Raw genomic sequence first — 18,361 nt, forward strand, 5'->3', positions numbered from 1 at the left:
AAAATGAAAGTGTCATCGGTCACAGATATGTCACAATAGTAAATTTGCAGGTGACTAAGCCTAAGCCGAGCCCCTGAATATGTAGCACTGCTTGAGCACTGCAGAGTTTGATATTGCAAGATCTACGGATACATAGATAAAATACATCAAAATTCTACCACTCTTTGAGACAGCACAATGCAAAAAACCTAGATCACAGATTCGGGGAAAGAAGGGAGATATGCGGGTATGGTCCCAGACTGTCAGAGGCTGCTGGGAACTGGGGGTGTGAGGAACTGTATGCCGGAGGCTCAGCTGCATCAGGAGACTCTAGTCCAAGACCAATGATCGGCTGCGATCGCCTCGTCCTCCGCGAAGACCGTGAGGTAGGAGATTGTGCGCTTGGAACAGCGACATCAAGAAGAGTATCAATATCGAACAAGTCATATGATGGCATCTGCTTCGCGGTAAAAATGGGGAAACCTTCACAAGTGCAGTGCGGATAGGGGGCGGAAGGGATAAGGCCCTTTCCCGAGAGGGAAAGGGCAAGGGGCGGCTGGACTTGTGGGGTATTTGGAGGTACTGTGGGTCGCAGCTCATAAGCGGGAGGACTAGCCTCAGGATCGAGAGCCGAAGGGGTGTTGAGATATGATGGAGGATATAACACCTCCATTACCTCACTTGTGGTGGCCATTGGTGTCTTATGAGGGCGGATGCGAGGATGCGAGGGTCGACTCGGCTGTCCTCTTTCCACCTCTCCATCCTGCGCAAACATTTTAAATTCCAGAATGTTTCAGCATGCTTGACAAAAGTAACTCACTGAGTCGCTATTCCTCCTACACCAGATACAACTACATCCTGGAACTTGAATTGTGTCTGCTATGGCAGATGCCCAGTGACTTTTGATGTCAGGACGAACGTGATGAATACTAGATTCAATCTGAACCTAGCCGCCGCTGAATGTCAGAGGGTTACGATTGGTGAACATATGAAAACCCACTGTTTGTCTATCAAGTAATTCGTCCTCCTCGTCTGAACCCATTAATAAGTTGTCGATCGTCTTTGTGAAATTCTCGAGCATAGTAGAACGATTATAGCGTCGGAGTGTTAGTGCGTGTTAAAATAACTGAGAAGAATAATTGAAATAAACATGACTGCGAGAAGGCTTATATCTGCGAGTCACTGGATGCGTTCGGATGAGCGGAAGTTTCGCGGAAGTTTCAAATGACCTCATCTGACTTCCGCCTTTACATAAACGTCACAGCCATTGATCAACAACCAATACTTAACCACGTGGCTTGCCGACAACTCTTTGCTTCCGCTCAGAGAGCGAGTCTGGCAGTTTGCCCTCGCTGGCCGTCACCGGTAACTTGAACGTACGGAGTACTATGGGATGAGTGCACTATTCAATTGTCCGTCGCACGCACGTTCCATTGCAGGGAGCTCTACCCCTTACACTTAGTATGAGTACATCCTCGGAAACGTCTTGTAGTAAGGATCTTTGATTCTGTCAGTGTCAATGGTCTGATAATTTTAATAACATATCACCCCAATCAATTTCGGAAATACAAGAGAAAGGCCAGTACGGCCATGACCTTGGAGGCTAATCATCTTGCAAATGACTTCAAAAGCCCATGTTGTTCTCGTTCTTTCGGGCTGGTACTATCGCGGTTCGGTAATGACAACCATCTACCTATTGGACAGCGTAGAATAAAGCGTCCACGCACTTGTGTTTCTCCAGTAATTGTTGACCGCCGGGCTCATTCAGCTCTACAAGAAGGACTGGACTCCATTTTCCTGCGCAGCATTCAATCACAAGGACATTGCTGAGATACTGGTTGAGTCAGAACAGGATACAGCAAAGTAATTTCAGGTTCTGTTCTCTGATCGTCGTCTCCGAGTATTGAGCACCGTTGAATGGAACTCAGATGGGCTCGCTAGACTAACCAATGAGAAGGAAGGTGAAGCGTTACACGGCGCACTCATCGATGGGAATTTTCGAATTCGATCCGCGGCGCCAGTGACATATGGAGATTCTGAAGCGGGAGATCTGACGCTGTCGCACTAGCATCTCGCTACATCGACGACGATTTGCGAAACCGTTCTTTGCGATGCTGCTGGAGCCTTCTCACAATAGCTAGTTCAGAGAATATCCACAATGGAACGGATTGTTGCGCAGCTTGAACTGCCTCACCTGCACTCTTATGGAGTACGATTTCATCAATGACAACAATGATATATTGTACCTTGGTACCAATGGCGAGTCATCAAATTCACTCTGCAATTCCTCCTGCATGCGCGAATAAGCCGGAGATAGATCTGCTGATATATATCCAAGCATTTCATCACTCCGTCCACCTGCGTCATTGCATGCGCTGATATATTACTTATTGCTAGTTTGGACACCACGTTTCTCGTGTCTTCCGTCTACCTACTCGTAAGACTACGATATCAGTCCACAGACCGGACCATGCGAAACATATATGTTTGACTCATCTTCACATGGCTTGAGAAGCGGTCTGCCCGCCAGGAGAAGGACTGATCACAGACATGTTGACGTTTCCTAGTCACTGCCATTAGGGTTAATGAGTTATCCAACTGTATCTCAGTTGGCATTTCTGATCCTTCAGGACTTAAGTTTACTGCTAGGGAAGAAGTTGAATATTATCGCGGTTATATACTGGTTGATTTCCTAGACACGTGACTGACGCGTCGCGATCGGGTCTGTTTATTCAACCTTAATTCGTCGGCAAGCACGCACAAACAATCTAGGGGTATAAGTATAGCGCGTCGTTGCATCTCTCAGTTCACGTTCGCCCTCGGAGATATTAAGTGTACCAGCATACCCTTACGATCTTCACCTTCAACTCATTATTGCCATTATGATTTCTACCGCGTTAACTGTCGCCTCCGGGTCGCGATCGATGGCTTCCTTATAGCCTCTTTCTTCAAAGCAGCTGTCATCGATCACACCGCTCAGGTTGTGTCCAAAGCGGACAACGTCTCTTTTGGCCTCGTTGCATTAACTGTCTGCTCGTCGACCATCGGGCTCGTTCTAGCCTCTGACGCAGTTGCCAAAGAATTCCTGAGCAACGCCAAACGTAGACCCCTTCCGAAGGACGATCCCGCCGACCCCAATCCGCCGTCCATGAACGATAAAGCCCACCCCAATTCACCATCCGTAAACGATTCCAATGACCCCATCGACTCACGATCCGCGAACGATAGCGCCGCCTCTGCTACATCCATAGTTATCAAGCCTGTCGAAAAATACCGTCAATGTCCTTCATCTCCATCTTCCTTACGTGTAATCGAATCGACGGAAACAACAACCGCTCCTGCAACCACATGCCATTCTATCCCCTGCATTCTCGCTTCCTCGAACCTCTACTCCAAACGCCTATCGATTGATTCGGACACCACTCTTGTACCTCATAGTCACAACATAGTAGTGCCTCCGCACATCTACGAGGTAAGCAGCAGCATAGCCTCAACGTACATTACCTAACCATTGTTTGGGTCTCTAGGACGATCGTTCTGATGCACACCCTAGCCTGAGGAAAGAACGTGATCCAGAACAGACTGCTACACACGCTGATCATCTCATCGACATCTCTATCGCAAAAATGGCAGCGCACACCCTCGACGATGGTCCTTCTCGTTCATCCAAGCTTCGGCCGCTCATCTTAGTCGCCAACCGCCAGACGACATCTACCGGTCCTGTCCTGTCTCTTCCTGCACCCGCCTACCCCATGGACGCATTGACGCGAAGTATGAAGGCGCTCTCCCTCTCCGATAATCTGTCTTCCGCCCGGCTGAAGCCTCTGATTCTGGTTACGAGGCGCGCCACTGGTCAATCCATGCTTCTCCCTCCTACTACTACTAGCACTGCACTTCGACTGAAGCCCCTACGATAATGCGGCGGCTTCCAGTCCCGCACACACATCTACTCAGCCAATACATTTTCGACGTCGGAGGTCCCCTACGACCACATCCGGACGACGCACCAAACCACGATGGCCTCCTTCACTGTCCCCTACGACACGGAGCTTCACCGCCCAAGAAGTCGAAGGCCACTGTCAGTCCCATCTATGCATGCACCGTGTTGCGAGTCTTCGACGCCAGAGGTCCCCTACGACCCAATCCCGATGACGCACTAAGCGGCCTCCTTCACTGTCCCCTACGACACGAAGTTAGATTCGAAGGCCGCCGCCCACGATTACGCACATGTCTATCAGAGCAAGTCGTTTTTCATCTCCTTCTCCACATGAGTGGTATTTTTGATTTGTGTTCTCTATTTTCATCATGGACTTATCTCTGGCATGTACGTTTATTATTTCTGTTTCCTTCTCTGCGTCTTCTTCGATTTATTTTCTCCTTTACTGGTACGAGACAGACATTGGACTCATTCATTTTCTTCATGGACTCATCTCTGGCATGTGCGTTTCTTCTTTTTCTGCATCTTATTCGATTTATTTTCTCCTTTACTGGTACGAAACAGACATTGGACTCATTTCCGTTTCATCACGGACTCATCTCTGGCATGCACGTTTGTTCTTTTTTCCTTCTCGACATAGAGGTCTTCTTCGATTTGTATTCTCTTTTTACTGGTACGAAATGGACTGGACTCACTTCTGGCATGTACGTTTCATTCTTTTCGTTCCCTTCTCTACATAAATGTCTCCTTCGATTTATTTTCTCCTTTACTGGTACGCGACAGACTGGTCTTAGTTTCATCTTGTGATGTATGTATGATTATTTCATTGATATCGTTTTACTAGAATCTTCATTTCTTGCATGTATATGAATGAATATCATAGAAGTAAGCACTTGAAGCTTTGACAATCAATGTTACTGACTACCTAATCAGGTTTGGTCGGCTCTTGGGCCTTCGGATAGATGCTAACATGCCCGTCACCTCAGCTTGAGACCAACCGCGAGTATGGTAGAATGTAGAGTAGGTTATAGATATCTGATGATAACACTAGTGTACTAGCCAAGCCGGACCGCGTGTCGTCCCAACGGTTTGAGTCGCGTTATGCCTTCTCTCGCGCAGCTCTTTGTGATGCTTCCCAAGCCTTGACTTCTTGTCGTCTTACGATCCATTGAAATATCGGAAGGGTGATACAAGAGATCAGAATCCACGCGAATTGGATACCGAAATTTAGTCCGACTGGGTGACAGGACGCTCGTTAGAGTCCAAAATTGACAGTGTGAGGATACATACTCTCGTTCTTGGTGTTAAAAATAACTGTCCGAACTGTGCTTGAGACGTTATAGAATGGCATCGCAAACCCATAGCGAAATACCGCTGGCAGTACTTCTATCGGATAAAAGGATACAGATACATTAGCTGCGTCATCCGGCGCGAGTCAGTGAATAGCCGAGACAAGAGAGAGAAAAGACGGACATATAATCCACAGAATAAGGAATACTGCGATGAATTTCACGGTAAGGATGGTGATCATAGATTCGAGAGCGAGCCCCCTAGTATACTGGTAAGCGTGTGGATCACTTGTTCGCTGGTTATATTCCTCACAAGGCAGTCATGCTGCACCACGACATCATCCAGTAGATGACATAGCCTGCGTGCCCAAATCTTCGAAAGATAAAAAGGTCAGTGCCCAACTCTAGTGCCGGGAAATATGACACGTACTTCCTTCCAAATGGCACGCCGAACGCCAAACTTAAGAGAGAATACATTAACTATGAATGATACATGTTAACGAATCCTCAGGAGATGAAGGAGACAGTTCATACGGATATGAAAAAGTAGAGTGTAGTCGGCCATAGCAGGCGGACAATGATGAGAGAGCGCAATTTCAAACGCCGAGCAAAGCCAGTTTCGACGCGAGCAGCCAAAAGCTGGTTCTAATGGTCATGATGCATCAGACATTTCCAGGAACCATCGTAGTAAAGGTCGTACCGTTAACACAAACTAAAATGAGAGAGTTAGACATGTTCCTGTTATCAACAACGTCGTGAACATACCGCCAAAATCAGGAGGTAAATCAATCCAACAAAGTCTACCGCGGAGGCCCTGTGAAACTAATCAACGTGGAGTGGCGAGCATCACGAACCAAAATGCATACACAGGGGCATCAAAAGGCCTTAAGTCATTAACAACGAAAGCCAGGGGTTGAATTACGAGTTGAGGCGCGGTTTGGAGGAGTGTCGAGATATCTGGCCTCGACGCTAGCCGTTGGGAGAGGGATAGTGCAAATGTATGCGAAACGTTTGTCAGTATCGAGGTTACCTAACACCACGGCTCGTCAGTGACTTCCTTGGAATGCCTAGAATTGGTGACTTGCTTGTGGGTTGATAGCGCCTCGACTGTAAATATGACACAATGAGACGTGGACAAACGCAACGGAGCGCACGACTGACTATATGTTCTCGTTACGAGCACTGGTCAGGTATGCGGTCACAGCTTGAGATGTATTATAGGATGCGTTGGTTGCATTGATCGACGCATTCAAATTAGTGGAGGCCTGGGGATTGACTACGAGAAATGGTTCCCATTCAGTAAGGGAATGACGAGCCAGAGTCGGGGATACACACTAGTCACAGCTGCCCAACATCTATGATCAAGTAGAGCCTGAACCACATCATCCGGACCATTAGGAAATCGTGTTGCATCTAGTATTAGCCAGGACACTTGTTGTGGACCATTGATGTTCTTGAATGTCTGTGTTACTGCTTGTCCTATTTCGCCTCCATCAAAGTCCTGCCAGTTATGAATGTTGGGGAGCGTAAGGTCGCGTAGGGAAGAAGGCTTACCACCACAAATCCGGATAGGTTGTGAATGTTATTGTATGACCGACCAAGAGCAGCCCAGTAAATGGGTAGAACGCCCCAAATCATAAAGCAAAGAACAACTAAACCAAGGATGCTGATTTTTAACCAGCCTTTCCTTGCAGCAGCCGTCGCTGGATCCTTGTCGAAAATTCCATGTGAGAATGGCTTGTCATCGTCGTCGGGCGTGACAGGGGTTGTGACTGGCGCTGCTACACGACGGTGCCAGGTAACGTCAGGCTCTGATTTTGTGATCGAGGGTTCTTGATAAGAGTCAGCCATACTGTAGGGAATCTTGCCATCATCATTCAATCGCGGACTGAGCTTTTATATATCTATCACGTTGGGATGATCGGACAGTTAGCAAGTTTGCATTTGTCATCTCCATGGGTCGGTTAGTAAAGCTGAGGTAAGTAACTCTTGGCCGGCCTGAAACTAGCGAGTGCCAAGTGTTGAGTCTAGCAGGACACTGTCATTAGTGTCCGCTTCTCTCGTCTATGGAGTGTCAGCTTCTCTCATCTATGTACGGGATGCTCGCCTTTCACCGGAACAAATAAAGGTATTTCGGATGCGATTCCTTTGAGACGGGCCCGTCTCAAATTTGTCGAATGTCACCGTTTTGCGGAAACGCGCAACAGGCCATCGCAAGATATGTTAGATGCAACTTGTACGCTGCTTCGTGAAGCGAAAAATATGTATCTACATACCGCACGGCACCTGCTCGTCGATGACGCGGACGATTCGACCTGGCCCAACTTGCCATTGAAGGGCCTGGCACGATTCCTAAGCTGGCGGCCGTACTACACTCGCCACCAAAATCGCGCACTTATGGTATATACCACCAGTGTTCGACTAACAGGACAGATATGGGGAGCATATCACGGGCGGTCAACCCAAAGGATACATGGACGTGACGTACGTTCGATCTTCACCTTTACCCACGGGAATGATCTCATTTGTTACACATCTTATTGCAAGACTGTTGGGTTCACGTCCCAGGAGCTGACTAGATTCTTATGTAGCCTGTGTTATAATTCTACAATTTCATCGTTCACCGCCAAGTAAAAGTCGGCCTGAAAGCTCACCGAGATCCAGAAATCAATATTGTCCAATGAATATGCAATGCAATGTATGAAATACACCGGTCCCTACGCTAGTAGATTATCACCCTTAACCGAAACCACTATATTCGCGGAAGGTAGAATATGGTTATGAGCGACGTCGCCGCCTGGAGTTCTTGGGGTCCACTTCATCCAGTTCGACAGGTCGCTGACACACCGGACATCGGCCGGATACGTCGGTTAACCAGGGATCAATGCATGTTTTCTGTCAGGATGACACATCAGTTTTACAAATGCAGTTGGGTAAGTCTGAATCCACGTACATGGAAGACGTGACCACAAGCAAGTAGTCGAAGAGGTTGCGGACCAGCTCCTGCATCTTCAAGGCGAGGGAGCCCACTTCTTTCCTCCTCAGTGATGTGTTCCACGGGTATTTCAACTTCCTCTTCACGCTGACGAGACGTGTCTGCTTCGGGCGTAACAGCAGCTCCTTCTTCTGTGTTCTCTGTCGTGGCTGTCTCCGCAACAGCGTGCAGTCGCTTTGGTTCCTCGAAATCCATCAAACAGATGGCACAGGCAGCTCGATTGCCCTCCAATCGGACAAAGGGATACTTGCATTGTTCCCAGTTGTCCTCCCAAGTTTCTTGATCTTTGGCCTCCGAGTTCATGCTCTGTTTGCCATCGTGGGTCTGAACGCCTTCTTCGGACTTATTAGTGGGCCTGCGGCGAAAGAACGCAAATCGCCTCCTTGGCGTCCTCGAGGCTGGTGGTTTGGGTGGATAGCTGTGAACAGGCTTTGGCAAAGAGATGGGTTGTGCCTTTCCATCGCCTTCTGGTGGAGGAGGGATGTAGATGACTAGAGGAATACGTTCGACAATAGCTTTGGGCAGCTTTTCAATTTCGGGCTTGATATAATGAGGGTTTTGGAGTGGGTGCCGACCCAAACAAAGTAGTATAATACTGTAGAAAAGCTGCAGAGACATATCTATCAGTATGTGAACAAAATGAAAAGGGTCTGGACTCACCATGATGAAAGGCAAAACCATGAAAACAAGAAAGCCGAAAACCAAGACTTCGAGAACCAGGAAATACATTGTGCATAGAACTCCAAACGTAAGCCACCAAACGAGAGGCGAAGAAAGTCGACATGTGTCAACAGATGTGTATTCCAAAATGTGCGCGGTTAGGAACCATGTCAATGTGAGCATGGATGAAAGGAGTGACAAGCTGACACAAATATTAATTCTGATGTTCGTGGATTGCAGAAGAAGTCAAAGCATACCGCGCGTAAAGATAAGAATATGGCGGTGTTTGCTCTTCATTGGGAGAACCACCTGAACTTGAGTTCCTGGTCCGTCTATGAGGATTCTGCCGACGACGACTTGGCTCATTGTTAGGACGAGGTGTCCCATCAGTGTCCGTTCCGGTACGATCGCCAGACTCAGCATCACCAGGTCTCGCGGAGTTCTCCCTGTTTCTATGTTATCAGGTACCGTATAGAGGGGGTCCATGCTACTCACGCCCTTCGGATTCGAACAAAATTCCAATACGCCAAGGCGGACGATAAACAAACTTTCACTATCCAAATGCAATTCCAAGCAACGAGAGGCCGCCCACAAGCATCGATCTGGTAGGTGTTAGCCTCTGTAGGGCTGGCCATTACAGAGGCCACCGCCAGGACGGCGATGATAGCTGCAATCTGCGCGAAATAATTCAGTGCGACCCTTGATTCGGGAAGAGTCGGCTAACTTGAGCGAAACTATAGGCCAACGTCCACACAACTGATACGAGAGCTTTCCTTGTTTTTGATGCATCAGGACCAATCCCAAAAAATACTTTGAATCTCGCAGTTAACGAGAGGTGTGGTTGAGAAGCGGCAGTGGATGATCTGCTTTGCTGTTGCTCTGTAGGAATTGCTGGACCAGGCGTGAACCAGGGGTTGGATGGAGTACTACAACGCGGATGAATCTCGATAAAGGATCTTTCATGCTAAGTAACATATTACTCACTCTTCGGAGGTCCCTTCGGCAATTGGTGGCGAACCAGCATGTAAAGTCCGGCCATCCTGTTCGGAGCGATTATGTGATGTTGAAAGGCGGGCTCTGGGCAGTTGGGGGATATCACCAGTAGACTGAGTTCTTCTCAGAGACTGAGCATCGACGGCGGGCGTCTCTGGCATGATGAGCGTTGTATAGCAAAGGTAAAAGGGTAACGCCTCGATGTTGAGGCCTGCAGCGTGTTGCTGGCTGGATGAGCAGTGGAGCCTGGGATGAACTCGTGGCGATTTATCAGAATACCCCAATAGTCAGCTTTGGCCAACACGACTTTAATAATAATGTAAACTCTAGCTAGACCGGGAATTGAGAGCCTCGGGGATTTATGCTTGATCGTCGTAGACAAAGGAGAGACGACATGTACCAGCTAAACGTTCCCAGCCGATGCACTAGCAGTAGCTAGCGGTGCGGTATCCCACACTCCCATAAAAGCCAAAGTCTGTTCCTCGAACACTGAAATTCATTGCTGTATGTTCTGCCGGTGCAGTGCTACGATAGCAAGATGACCATCAGGCTAGTGACGTTCGATGCCTTGCATACGCTCATAACGCCTAGGTTACCAATCTACGTCCAGTATTCGCAGACATTTGCCCCATATCTTGGTGTCCTTGAGCCAGGGCGGCTCAGACAGTCTTTTAAAGTTGGTAGGTCATCAACCAAGTTCTGTAAGACAAGCCCTTGACCTCGGGCCCCTCAGCGCTGAAACAGGTACAAAAGGATCAACCCGCGTATCAGGGTAATTCTGGCGCTGAAGGATGGTGGTCTGAAGTTATCAAGCGAACAGCCATAGGAGCTGGAGCCAACCCACAAGGTTCCACGACCCAGTCAATGTCCCTATGCAAGTCTAAATGACCACCTTCTGATAGCTGTAGATTCTTCGTTACCGCAAATCGTTCCCAGTCTGATGGAAAGATTCAGTTCTCGAGAAGGCTACAAACTCTTCCATGATTCCCTTCCAGTACGTATGTACATACGCGTGCTATTATTCGGCAGCTCGTGCTCATGGCTGTGGTTCTGCTCGCTAGTGAGGAGGCTGCGCAAGATGAATATTCGTACAGCACTGATAAGTAATACGGACACACGCATGCGTATGCCTTCTGGAAACTTCATTTCCGCGTTAGCTAAGCCGCCATGCAGGATCTGTATTGGAGGACCTTGAAATTACTCCGTACCTCGACCCAATTCTCCTCAGTGAGGAGGTGGGCATAGAGAAACCAGATGCCGAAATATTCCGTCTCGCATTCAGCACGCAATCAATTCCAATGGAGATGCAGGAGGCTGTTCACGTAGGTGACGAACTTGGAAGGTATGATCTAAGTTTCAGGCAATCATGTCGATCCGAAATTCTTTTAGTGACTATGATGGTGCTCGAGCTGCTGGAATGCATGCCCTGCTGTTGCGTAGGGCCGGACCAGAAAGCGGTGGTGAACACAAGGAGGAGGGTGAAAATCTCCAAGGTGTACAGGTGGTGAATGACCTGTGGGGAGTGTTAAAGTGGGTAGAACAATAACTATAGAAAGTTGTTAGGAGATCAGCAAACTGGCTCGTCTGTTGTGGGCTGGGTCGGAGTCTTTTTCAATAACAGGAAATTGACTCTATAAGGCGCTCTAGACTGGAGAGTGGGTAGAAACACGTCACAAGGACCAATGTGGGCCGGTACTTTTGCTCGATGATGTTAGTAAATGACGTTCCACCGTCTGCTCAGGTGAAGTGACCACGTCTTCCGCCTTCTCGCCCAACTTCAACATTGTCCATCTTATGACACGGTGATCTCTGCGCATCACTCCAGCCAATGTGCGTAGCGTGCGAGGTGAAGTATCAAAATGCATCGTCCAATAGCTAACAAAAAGCAAGGTCACCATGAGCTCAGAACAAAGTGCGGAAGGCTTACTCTCCAACGGTGTAATACTGTTTATGCCGTCGCATTCGTTGGGGAAGCGTCTGCGTTCCATTGAACTGTATATTCCGCACTACACCGCCTTCATTCATGACATGCGTTGCGGACATGGTCACAAGATCTTTTATGTGTTTCTGTTCCATAGTTGTGAGATGCAAAATCCACTAAATGTAGAACACGACTCACGTATTCCCTAAAATGACTAGCAATGCAGAACATCTGGTAGAGCGGCATCTTGACGTGGTCGTCCGAGGTCCCAGATTTTAGTAAAGCCTAAAGGTATCGTCTCAGCTGAACGTTTCGCGTCGTTCACCGTGCAAAGTCGAACGCGACGAGAAGAGCCGTGGTAAAATATTTCCATGTGTGCAAAGGCGGTCCCTGGCCGTTGTGGCACTCAACCTTCCAGAAGTCAGCGGAGAGGAAGTCATCCTCCCAATTAATGGAAAAATTAATGCATTTGAATTTTGAAAGCTTCTTTTCGGAGGGCGGGATGTTGAACGTCAGTCGATCAGACTCTCGAACGATACGTAGCCTAGATGATGGTTCAAACTTCATACAAGACATAGTACAAGCCGGAATTGAATTAATAGCTCGTCCTATATCACATCCTTTGTCAAACCATCTACACTAGTACTAGCTCCACGAAATCAGGGGTGCTACTAGTAGTTATACTGAATCGAGCATTAATGTTAACTGGGGCAAACTTGAGGCAAACTTTGAAAGCTTCCATGTACGTCAGGAAAGATGTCCAGGCAAACTCAGTCACGGAACCTTAACAAAGATCCATACCATTTAAGCAGAAATTGACGATTCGAAGTAGCTAGTTTCACCGAGGATTATCAGATTATGCGGCCGAACGAAGTATGCCAAGACTGATAGGCGCTGCACATCTACAAAGCTGTCTCACGAATTAGTGGAGCGTGAACAGATTATCTGCAGTCGCTTACCTCGAGGCGTACACAAGACCGCGCTACTTATTCGTAGACACGACATGTTTGTCCTGAAGCTCACACGTCGTATATGCGTATCGGTGTTCGCTCCCCAACCTGTCAGATATCGTTAGAACCTGTTGGTTTGATATACGCCCGCACGGGGGCTCGTGGAAGATTAATGACAGTGGAAGATGCCGATAGGGAAACGGAGGAGAGCAAGTAAGGAATGGGCCGACGACCATGATGTGCCTGTGGATGCAATAATCGTAGAGAAGAGGGTCTGATAGGAGCTGACAGGAAGAGGCTGCGTGTTGCCGTGAAGGTTTGTTGTAGGAGTTTGGCTACCACAGGCACATGCAGCCGCTGGGAACAAGTCAGAGCACTGCAAATAGCAGTCTCGCCTAGCCAGTTCTATATAGACGGTGGAAGATAGTCGTTTATCGTCCGTGGACAATACATAAGTAAGCAAACCGGCGTAGTGGGTGACTCACTAGTACTGTGAAATTACAACGACTGTCTTCCTTCTAGTCATAGGCTGCCCTCACTTCAGTCAACTAGGATTGGGATGGAAATGTAGGAAGCTTGTTTGAATGGTTGCTAAGGAGTCTGGTTTTGTGAAATGTTCTGAACTCAGAAAGAGCTCAGACAAACTCAGAGTGAAATCAAAGATTCCGAATTCCCTTGGAATTCCTCGCAAGTGTTCAAAATGTCATTGCCTAGGTTTGACAGGAATAAGAACCCTGATAAGGTCGCTGGACACTAGTGGTACGTGCATCATACTGTGTCGCCGAAAAGTCCTCATTACGCTTTGTACTCTAGGCCCCAGGGCAGAACGGTCAAATCAGGAGAACAGTGTTTCAACGTTTCCTTCACACAGACAAACGACAGGGACCTCAATTCACCCTGAACGCCCGCATCCGACATGATTGTTCGATGTTGTTGTTCTTGTACGTTGTTCTGGAGCAGTCTGTAGCCGCGTTTCCGAATTTATGATCTGGCAGTTCCTCAGCGCTTCAACAAGGACCTCTTGACTAACTAATATGAGCGTCTCGTGGGATTCATGACGTGGAGCTACCGGCCGCCCAGAGAAGACACTTTCGAAAGCTGGGGCAAGATCATCCTCTGAGTACTGAATGTGGGCATTGAATCCCACGAACTCGATATTCAACTGGGTCACCGAGTCGGAGGGTGGTCGCCGCAAGGCTGAACAACTAGATCTTGAAACTTGCGTCACTGGTCATTTGATATTCCCGCGTCATTCCGCGGACAGCGCCAATGAAGGCTTACGAGGTGATGCAGTGATGGCGCATTTCATGATTTGATGAAGGGGACTGCCTTCCTTATCAAATGACACGTCGGTTACGATGATTCAAGGGTGCAGAACAAAGTCAAGTCTCCGGAGGTAAAGGCGACTTTCTTATCCCTATTTTATCGTAAGTGGCTTGGCCACCTCAGATCCTAATGAAAAGTCACACGATTTACATCTTCCACATAGTCTTCCACGCACAAAGCTCGTAACTGTTTTCACGGAAAAGCCGCGATCGTAAAGTTCAAGCTGGAATCAGATCGGACATCGAGGCGGAGCGACATAGCCGAGAAACATTGGGGTTCAAGATCATTACAATATCACTAAGAAGGCAATGCATGTCGACACGTCTTGCCACTTTCGCAGCGGATCGTCTGTCATATTCTTTTTCTTCATTTGTTGTAGACCTGACAGAGAAGCTTTGGTCGCTGGAGGATCTTGGTTGACGCCTTCTCCGCACTGATTCCAGGTGATGCAATTTTGGTGATTGTTCCATCGCATTTGCTGTGCCTCCTGGAATTTGTTTGCCCTGCATTTTGGGTTCTTTGGATTTTTTTCTGTCTTTGTATAGCTTGCAACGCCTTTCTTTTATTCTCTTTGCGGTTATCCCGTGGAAGTACGGTGTTGCAGTCTACTCCGACCAGGTCTGGTCAAAAGCTTCCTTTTTTTCGTCGTCTCCCGCGTGAGCTTCACGGCGACTCCACGAGTCTTCTTCGACGTCTTACAATGATTCTCTGTACGTCAATCTGAACTAGTTATTATATCAAGTTTCATTTTCAGGCTACTGTTTCTCCGATTCTTCCTTTTCAATCAACTTCTCGTTTACATTTCTTATAAACGTCTATCTCCACACGAAAACAACCTTTCGAGTCTTTCTCCCCACATCCACCATGTCTCTCTTCGAGCGCACTACAAGAGAGTGCCCAACTCGCCCCCCGCGACTCCAGCCGTCGCCTTCCCTTCCAAATTTACGGTGAGCTTCGGATTTTCCTAGTAGGGTGTTCGATATTGAAATATCGCTCACTCCTTGCCAGACCAAGTCCGCGAGAGATGGTTGCCTCTCGCCACGTGGTTCCCCCGCAATCGAACTTGCGTAACTCTGCTTCCCCAATACCCCCGCAGCCCTCCAGCATCAACGATGGCAGCTCATGTCGTCCAAAGACTTATTCCAGGAAGACCCCGGCCACGAGTGACTACCTCACACCACCCCTTACGCCTTCGTCCTCCCTCCGGAGTGATAGCACCGACCATGAATCCACTGATCTCAACCTTCCCATTGCTGACTTTAAGGGTCTCACCCTCGCCGACTCCGGTCCCGAAAGCAATCAGCACAGCAGGTTTTTGATCGTAAGGACTTGTCGTAGGATTTGTGTAAAGCCATCCTGACGTTTTATATAGATCGGAAATGCGCCCAGCGATCTATCTGAGGATGTGATCGGTCAATATTTCAAGAGCCTTTCATCTCCCAGCGTCACTACCCCCAGGGCGTGGCCTACGCCCTCTACTACGCGTCGCTTTTCGACTAAACCGATACAAAATATTTTCCGTAGGAGTCCGGAAAATCGGGATTTTATAGTCGCATTTTATGACATACGCGATGCTGAACGCGCCAAGCGCATCATTGAGTCAAGGGCATCTAAATGGCTGCAAGATGATGGTACAAAAGCCGTCCCGAGCGCGCAAGCTAATGGTGTTACTTGGGAAGAGGCGTTAACATGCTGTCTTGCGGAATCGGGTCATTGCGCAGAGGTACGGCCATCTCATCACCGACGTCTGCAGTTTGCTAATTTAGCGCTTGCGGAAGCTTCTGGGTACCTTGTCTCCCGCGTTTATGACACGGACGGAGGGCACGTTTTTCATATCTGTTAATGACACTTCGCCCACTCGGGATTTTTCCGCTTCTCGTATTCGAACTCGGAGGCATTTTGCTATTCCGGTCAGAGTCAGGAGTGTGTTGGAAAAATACGGGGATGTCAAGGCCTTCAACCGCATTAACGAAGACAAAGAGAGCTCTACTCAGGCAAGTCTCTCATCATTTCACGATCATTTCACGCCTATCCCCGTTTGTTTCCCGTTATCCACTGCCTACAAGTAGCATGTAGCGTGCTTTCGGCCTAATGGATCACGGGCTTCCCCTTTGAACAACCCGTTTCAGACGTCGCCCGTTCTCGTAATTAACAGGTTATTAACCTTTTGAACATTCTAGATTTTCGTAGCGGAATATTTTGATGTCCGAGATGCGGACGCAGCTTGGGGCGAGCTGGAGGGACATGTCGTGGACAATATGAAACTTAGTCTTTTCAGCAGGTCATCCTTACGCGATAATTCCTTGGAAGTTCAGAAGGAACCCTCGTCATTTAGCAGAGAACGCGAAATCGGGGGCGAACACGCCGCGGAGCCGAAGACACCCACGGCGACCACTTATTTATCGCAAGCCACGTCTAACTCGGCTGGCATTCCATTTCCCGTCTTGAATGACGTCGGTTCAGGTGGATATTACCAAGAACGTGAGCAGCTTGTTTGCGATTCCCGTGACAGTATTGTTGGGTGCCAGGCGTTGAAGGGTAGAAACATATCCACAGCAGGGCCTCACGATCTTCACTCAGTCCATCCTTCTCACAGCCGCGGCGCATCGACTGAGATCAACAACGATAACTTCGTCGCTCCAGGACAGTACGGAAGGCGCAGCTCCAATTACCTGCTATTCGACTCTACTCGCGGTCGTCCTCATCAGACGTTGTTTGATGCGGATAATCACCGAAAGCATAGCATGTATGACCACGAGCAAGAAGTCGGCGATAGTTCCGGCCTAGCAGCGACGGGCACGGCGCCGCCCCTGGGAACGTACTATTCGCCCGAATATTATCATGGCGCTCCATTCGATGTAAACCCCGTACAGCCACCTTGGGTATCATCATCCCCAGTCCCGAACCCTATTTCTATGGCGATGCAATACCCTGCTCCTTCACATTCTCCCATGTCTTCTCCCCCTGTATATTGGGATGCCATGAGTGGTAATTGGGTCACCTTTCAATCACCCAGTGTTCTAGAACCATGGACCATGTACACATCCTCGCATTATTATCCGCAGCCATCGCACCCGGTAGCAGAGTATGCCTTCCCTTATGCTGCGTCGTCCCCTCCGCTCCAACCAGGCACTGTTGCCACGCGCCCACCATCGCTGACCCATCCCTCATCTCGCGTTCCCCCCGAGGGCAATCAATTGGACATTAAAAAGATCGAGCTCGGTGTCGATACGCGGACCACGGTAATGGTCAAAAATATTCCGAACAAAATGACCGACAAGGAGCTGATCACGTACATCAACAAAGTTTGTCCTCGGAAAATTGATTTTCTGTACCTGAGGATGGATTTCCAGAACGGTATGACATTTGCGGCTTTAACAGCGTTAGCGGATACTAATAAAGTGGGCGCAGGATGCAACGTTGGCTACGCCTTTGTCAATTTCATATCGGTCCAGGATTTGTTACGTTTTGCAAAGGCCCGCCTGAATGAGAAGTGGTAAGAGATACGTGCCATGTGGTGCACGGCGTTTACTGACCTTATCACCCAGGAACATTTACTCGAGTGAGAAAGTGCTTCAGATGAGCTATGCGAACTATCAGTGCGTTGCGTCCCGCATTCATTGACACCGCTAAGTGCAAGCTCTATGATAGGGGAAAGGAAGCCCTCGTGGAGAAGTTCAAGAATTCATGTATTATGGATGAGCGTGAGGAATGGCGTCCGAAGATTTTTTACTCCGAACCCGGGCCGAATCAGGGACTTCCAGAGGAGTTCCCGAAGCCCACCCATATCCGGAGGAAAGAGCGCAGCTCGTACAACCGTGGGACTCTGTACCCTCCTGGTGTTAGCACCGGCGGAGGTCACTACAGGTATCTCAACGCCGGAAACGTCAGCAACGTTGCCAACGCTAGCTCGCGACAACAACCACGTGAGTCCGGCGAGGACAGACGGCGTCGACGTGGTGCTGAGAGTGTCCCTTTCCCCTCCATGGTTGGGGTTGAGGTTGAGGATACCACGCGAGCTTGAGTCAGCTGAGATCGCGACAGGGTATCTATCTCCCTTCAAAGGCTTTCGCGTCGCTGTTGCAGGTGGCCAGTAACATTTGCTGGGAGCGCAAAGCACGATGAAAATCGTTAGTCTCATATCGTACGTTATCTTTCCGGTCATTCTGATGATTGCTCCATCTCATCCACCCGTTACGTGTTGTACCTGTATCCCCGAGTTATCTTATGCTTTAACCCTATTTGTTGTCTCCCCTGCGCGTCGTTTATTCCATCATTCCATCCCCCTTCTCTCATATCTCGTTGATATCC

At 48.5% G+C, this 18,361-nt stretch overlaps 8 protein-coding genes across 8 annotated transcripts; 4 read left to right on the forward strand and 4 right to left on the reverse strand.

Annotated features, from left to right (window-relative positions):
* Positions 1-69: 69 nt before the first annotated feature.
* EDB91DRAFT_1146674 (uncharacterized protein) lies at positions 70-1,173 on the reverse strand. Its single transcript, XM_041319254.1, has 3 exons — positions 980-1,173; positions 800-925; positions 70-742 (listed from the first exon to the last, which is right to left on the reverse strand). Exons 1-3 carry the CDS (start codon positions 1,058-1,060, stop codon positions 194-196), a joined length of 756 nt encoding a protein of 251 aa, XP_041174881.1. The 5' UTR covers positions 1,061-1,173; the 3' UTR covers positions 70-193.
* A 1,621-nt stretch (positions 1,174-2,794) lies between these two features.
* Positions 2,795-4,172, forward strand: EDB91DRAFT_1146681 (uncharacterized protein). The gene is made up of 3 exons (XM_041319255.1): positions 2,795-2,882; positions 2,960-3,451; positions 3,507-4,172. Exons 1-3 carry the CDS (start codon positions 2,862-2,864, stop codon positions 3,894-3,896), a joined length of 903 nt encoding a protein of 300 aa, XP_041174882.1. The 5' UTR covers positions 2,795-2,861; the 3' UTR covers positions 3,897-4,172.
* A 613-nt stretch (positions 4,173-4,785) lies between these two features.
* On the reverse strand, positions 4,786-7,215 carry EDB91DRAFT_586266 (uncharacterized protein). Its single transcript, XM_041327790.1, has 13 exons — positions 6,760-7,215; positions 6,541-6,706; positions 6,367-6,481; positions 6,291-6,312; positions 6,072-6,235; positions 5,971-6,019; positions 5,906-5,917; positions 5,740-5,850; positions 5,636-5,685; positions 5,519-5,578; positions 5,390-5,466; positions 5,207-5,332; positions 4,786-5,152 (listed from the first exon to the last, which is right to left on the reverse strand). The coding sequence occupies exons 1-13, from the start codon at positions 7,054-7,056 to the stop codon at positions 5,016-5,018; spliced, it is 1,386 nt and encodes a 461-aa protein (XP_041174883.1). The 5' UTR covers positions 7,057-7,215; the 3' UTR covers positions 4,786-5,015.
* A 768-nt stretch (positions 7,216-7,983) lies between these two features.
* On the reverse strand, positions 7,984-10,014 carry EDB91DRAFT_1084025 (uncharacterized protein; the record flags this gene model as incomplete). Its single annotated transcript, XM_041315697.1, has 7 exons — positions 7,984-8,100; positions 8,159-8,806; positions 8,861-9,062; positions 9,118-9,312; positions 9,356-9,534; positions 9,585-9,786; positions 9,845-10,014. 7 exons carry the CDS (start codon positions 10,012-10,014, stop codon positions 7,984-7,986), a joined length of 1,713 nt encoding a protein of 570 aa, XP_041174884.1.
* Positions 10,015-10,391: 377 nt separating this feature from the next.
* Positions 10,392-11,399, forward strand: EDB91DRAFT_1250869 (HAD-like domain-containing protein; the record flags this gene model as incomplete). Its single annotated transcript, XM_041323276.1, has 6 exons — positions 10,392-10,533; positions 10,587-10,700; positions 10,756-10,851; positions 10,915-10,977; positions 11,027-11,195; positions 11,243-11,399. 6 exons carry the CDS (start codon positions 10,392-10,394, stop codon positions 11,397-11,399), a joined length of 741 nt encoding a protein of 246 aa, XP_041174885.1.
* On the reverse strand, positions 11,200-12,143 carry EDB91DRAFT_586343 (uncharacterized protein). Its single transcript, XM_041327791.1, has 3 exons — positions 11,973-12,143; positions 11,781-11,920; positions 11,200-11,728 (listed from the first exon to the last, which is right to left on the reverse strand). Exons 1-3 carry the CDS (start codon positions 12,018-12,020, stop codon positions 11,524-11,526), a joined length of 393 nt encoding a protein of 130 aa, XP_041174886.1. The 5' UTR covers positions 12,021-12,143; the 3' UTR covers positions 11,200-11,523.
* Positions 12,144-14,817: 2,674 nt separating this feature from the next.
* Positions 14,818-16,958, forward strand: EDB91DRAFT_586770 (uncharacterized protein). The gene is made up of 5 exons (XM_041327792.1): positions 14,818-15,371; positions 15,423-15,773; positions 15,829-16,044; positions 16,231-16,531; positions 16,593-16,958. The coding sequence occupies exons 1-5, from the start codon at positions 15,075-15,077 to the stop codon at positions 16,835-16,837; spliced, it is 1,410 nt and encodes a 469-aa protein (XP_041174887.1). The 5' UTR covers positions 14,818-15,074; the 3' UTR covers positions 16,838-16,958.
* Positions 16,959-17,295: 337 nt separating this feature from the next.
* EDB91DRAFT_1056849 (RNA recognition motif 2-domain-containing protein) lies at positions 17,296-18,074 on the forward strand (the record flags this gene model as incomplete). Its single annotated transcript, XM_041314034.1, has 4 exons — positions 17,296-17,407; positions 17,462-17,546; positions 17,599-17,649; positions 17,702-18,074. The coding sequence occupies 4 exons, from the start codon at positions 17,296-17,298 to the stop codon at positions 18,072-18,074; spliced, it is 621 nt and encodes a 206-aa protein (XP_041174888.1).
* Between the last annotated feature and the right edge of the window lie 287 nt (positions 18,075-18,361).

Source organism: Suillus paluster (assembly GCF_016628075.1).
Source record: "Suillus paluster strain FC165 chromosome Unknown EDB91scaffold_47, whole genome shotgun sequence".
NCBI classification, from domain to species: Eukaryota; Fungi; Basidiomycota; class Agaricomycetes; order Boletales; family Suillaceae; genus Suillus; species Suillus paluster.

Bases quoted from the DNA above. Each gene is read 5' to 3' on its own strand.
- EDB91DRAFT_586343 (XM_041327791.1), bottom strand. From the start codon at position 12,020: ATGCCGCTCTACCAGATGTTCTGCATTGCTAGTCATTTTAGGGAATAC. The intron at 11,921-11,972 runs GTGAGTCGTGTT...ACTATGGAACAG, and splicing joins CTAGTCATTTTAGGGAATAC to AAACACATAAAAGATCTTGT. The intron at 11,729-11,780 runs GTAAGCCTTCCG...GCTTTTTGTTAG, and splicing joins CAGTATTACACCGTTGGAGA to CTATTGGACGATGCATTTTG.
- EDB91DRAFT_1146681 (XM_041319255.1), top strand. From the start codon at position 2,862: ATGATTTCTACCGCGTTAACT. The intron at 2,883-2,959 runs GTCGCCTCCGGG...CACACCGCTCAG, and splicing joins TGATTTCTACCGCGTTAACT to GTTGTGTCCAAAGCGGACAA. The intron at 3,452-3,506 runs GTAAGCAGCAGC...TTGGGTCTCTAG, and splicing joins TGCCTCCGCACATCTACGAG to GACGATCGTTCTGATGCACA.
- EDB91DRAFT_586266 (XM_041327790.1), bottom strand. From the start codon at position 7,056: ATGGCTGACTCTTATCAAGAACCCTCGATCACAAAATCAGAGCCTGAC. The intron at 6,313-6,366 runs GTCAGTCGTGCG...TCATATTTACAG, and splicing joins GCTCGTAACGAGAACATATA to TCGAGGCGCTATCAACCCAC. The intron at 6,236-6,290 runs GCAAGTCACCAA...CCGTGGTGTTAG, and splicing joins GAGGCGCTATCAACCCACAA to GTAACCTCGATACTGACAAA.
- EDB91DRAFT_1146674 (XM_041319254.1), bottom strand. From the start codon at position 1,060: ATGCTCGAGAATTTCACAAAGACGATCGACAACTTATTAATGGGTTCA. The intron at 926-979 runs GTGGGTTTTCAT...AGCGGCGGCTAG, and splicing joins AATTACTTGATAGACAAACA to GTTCAGATTGAATCTAGTAT. The intron at 743-799 runs GTGAGTTACTTT...ATGTTTGCGCAG, and splicing joins GTAGGAGGAATAGCGACTCA to GATGGAGAGGTGGAAAGAGG.
- EDB91DRAFT_586770 (XM_041327792.1), top strand. From the start codon at position 15,075: ATGGTTGCCTCTCGCCACGTGGTTCCCCCGCAATCGAACTTGCGTAAC. The intron at 16,045-16,230 runs GCAAGTCTCTCA...TGAACATTCTAG, and splicing joins ACAAAGAGAGCTCTACTCAG to ATTTTCGTAGCGGAATATTT. The intron at 16,532-16,592 runs GTGAGCAGCTTG...GTTGAAGGGTAG, and splicing joins AGGTGGATATTACCAAGAAC to AAACATATCCACAGCAGGGC.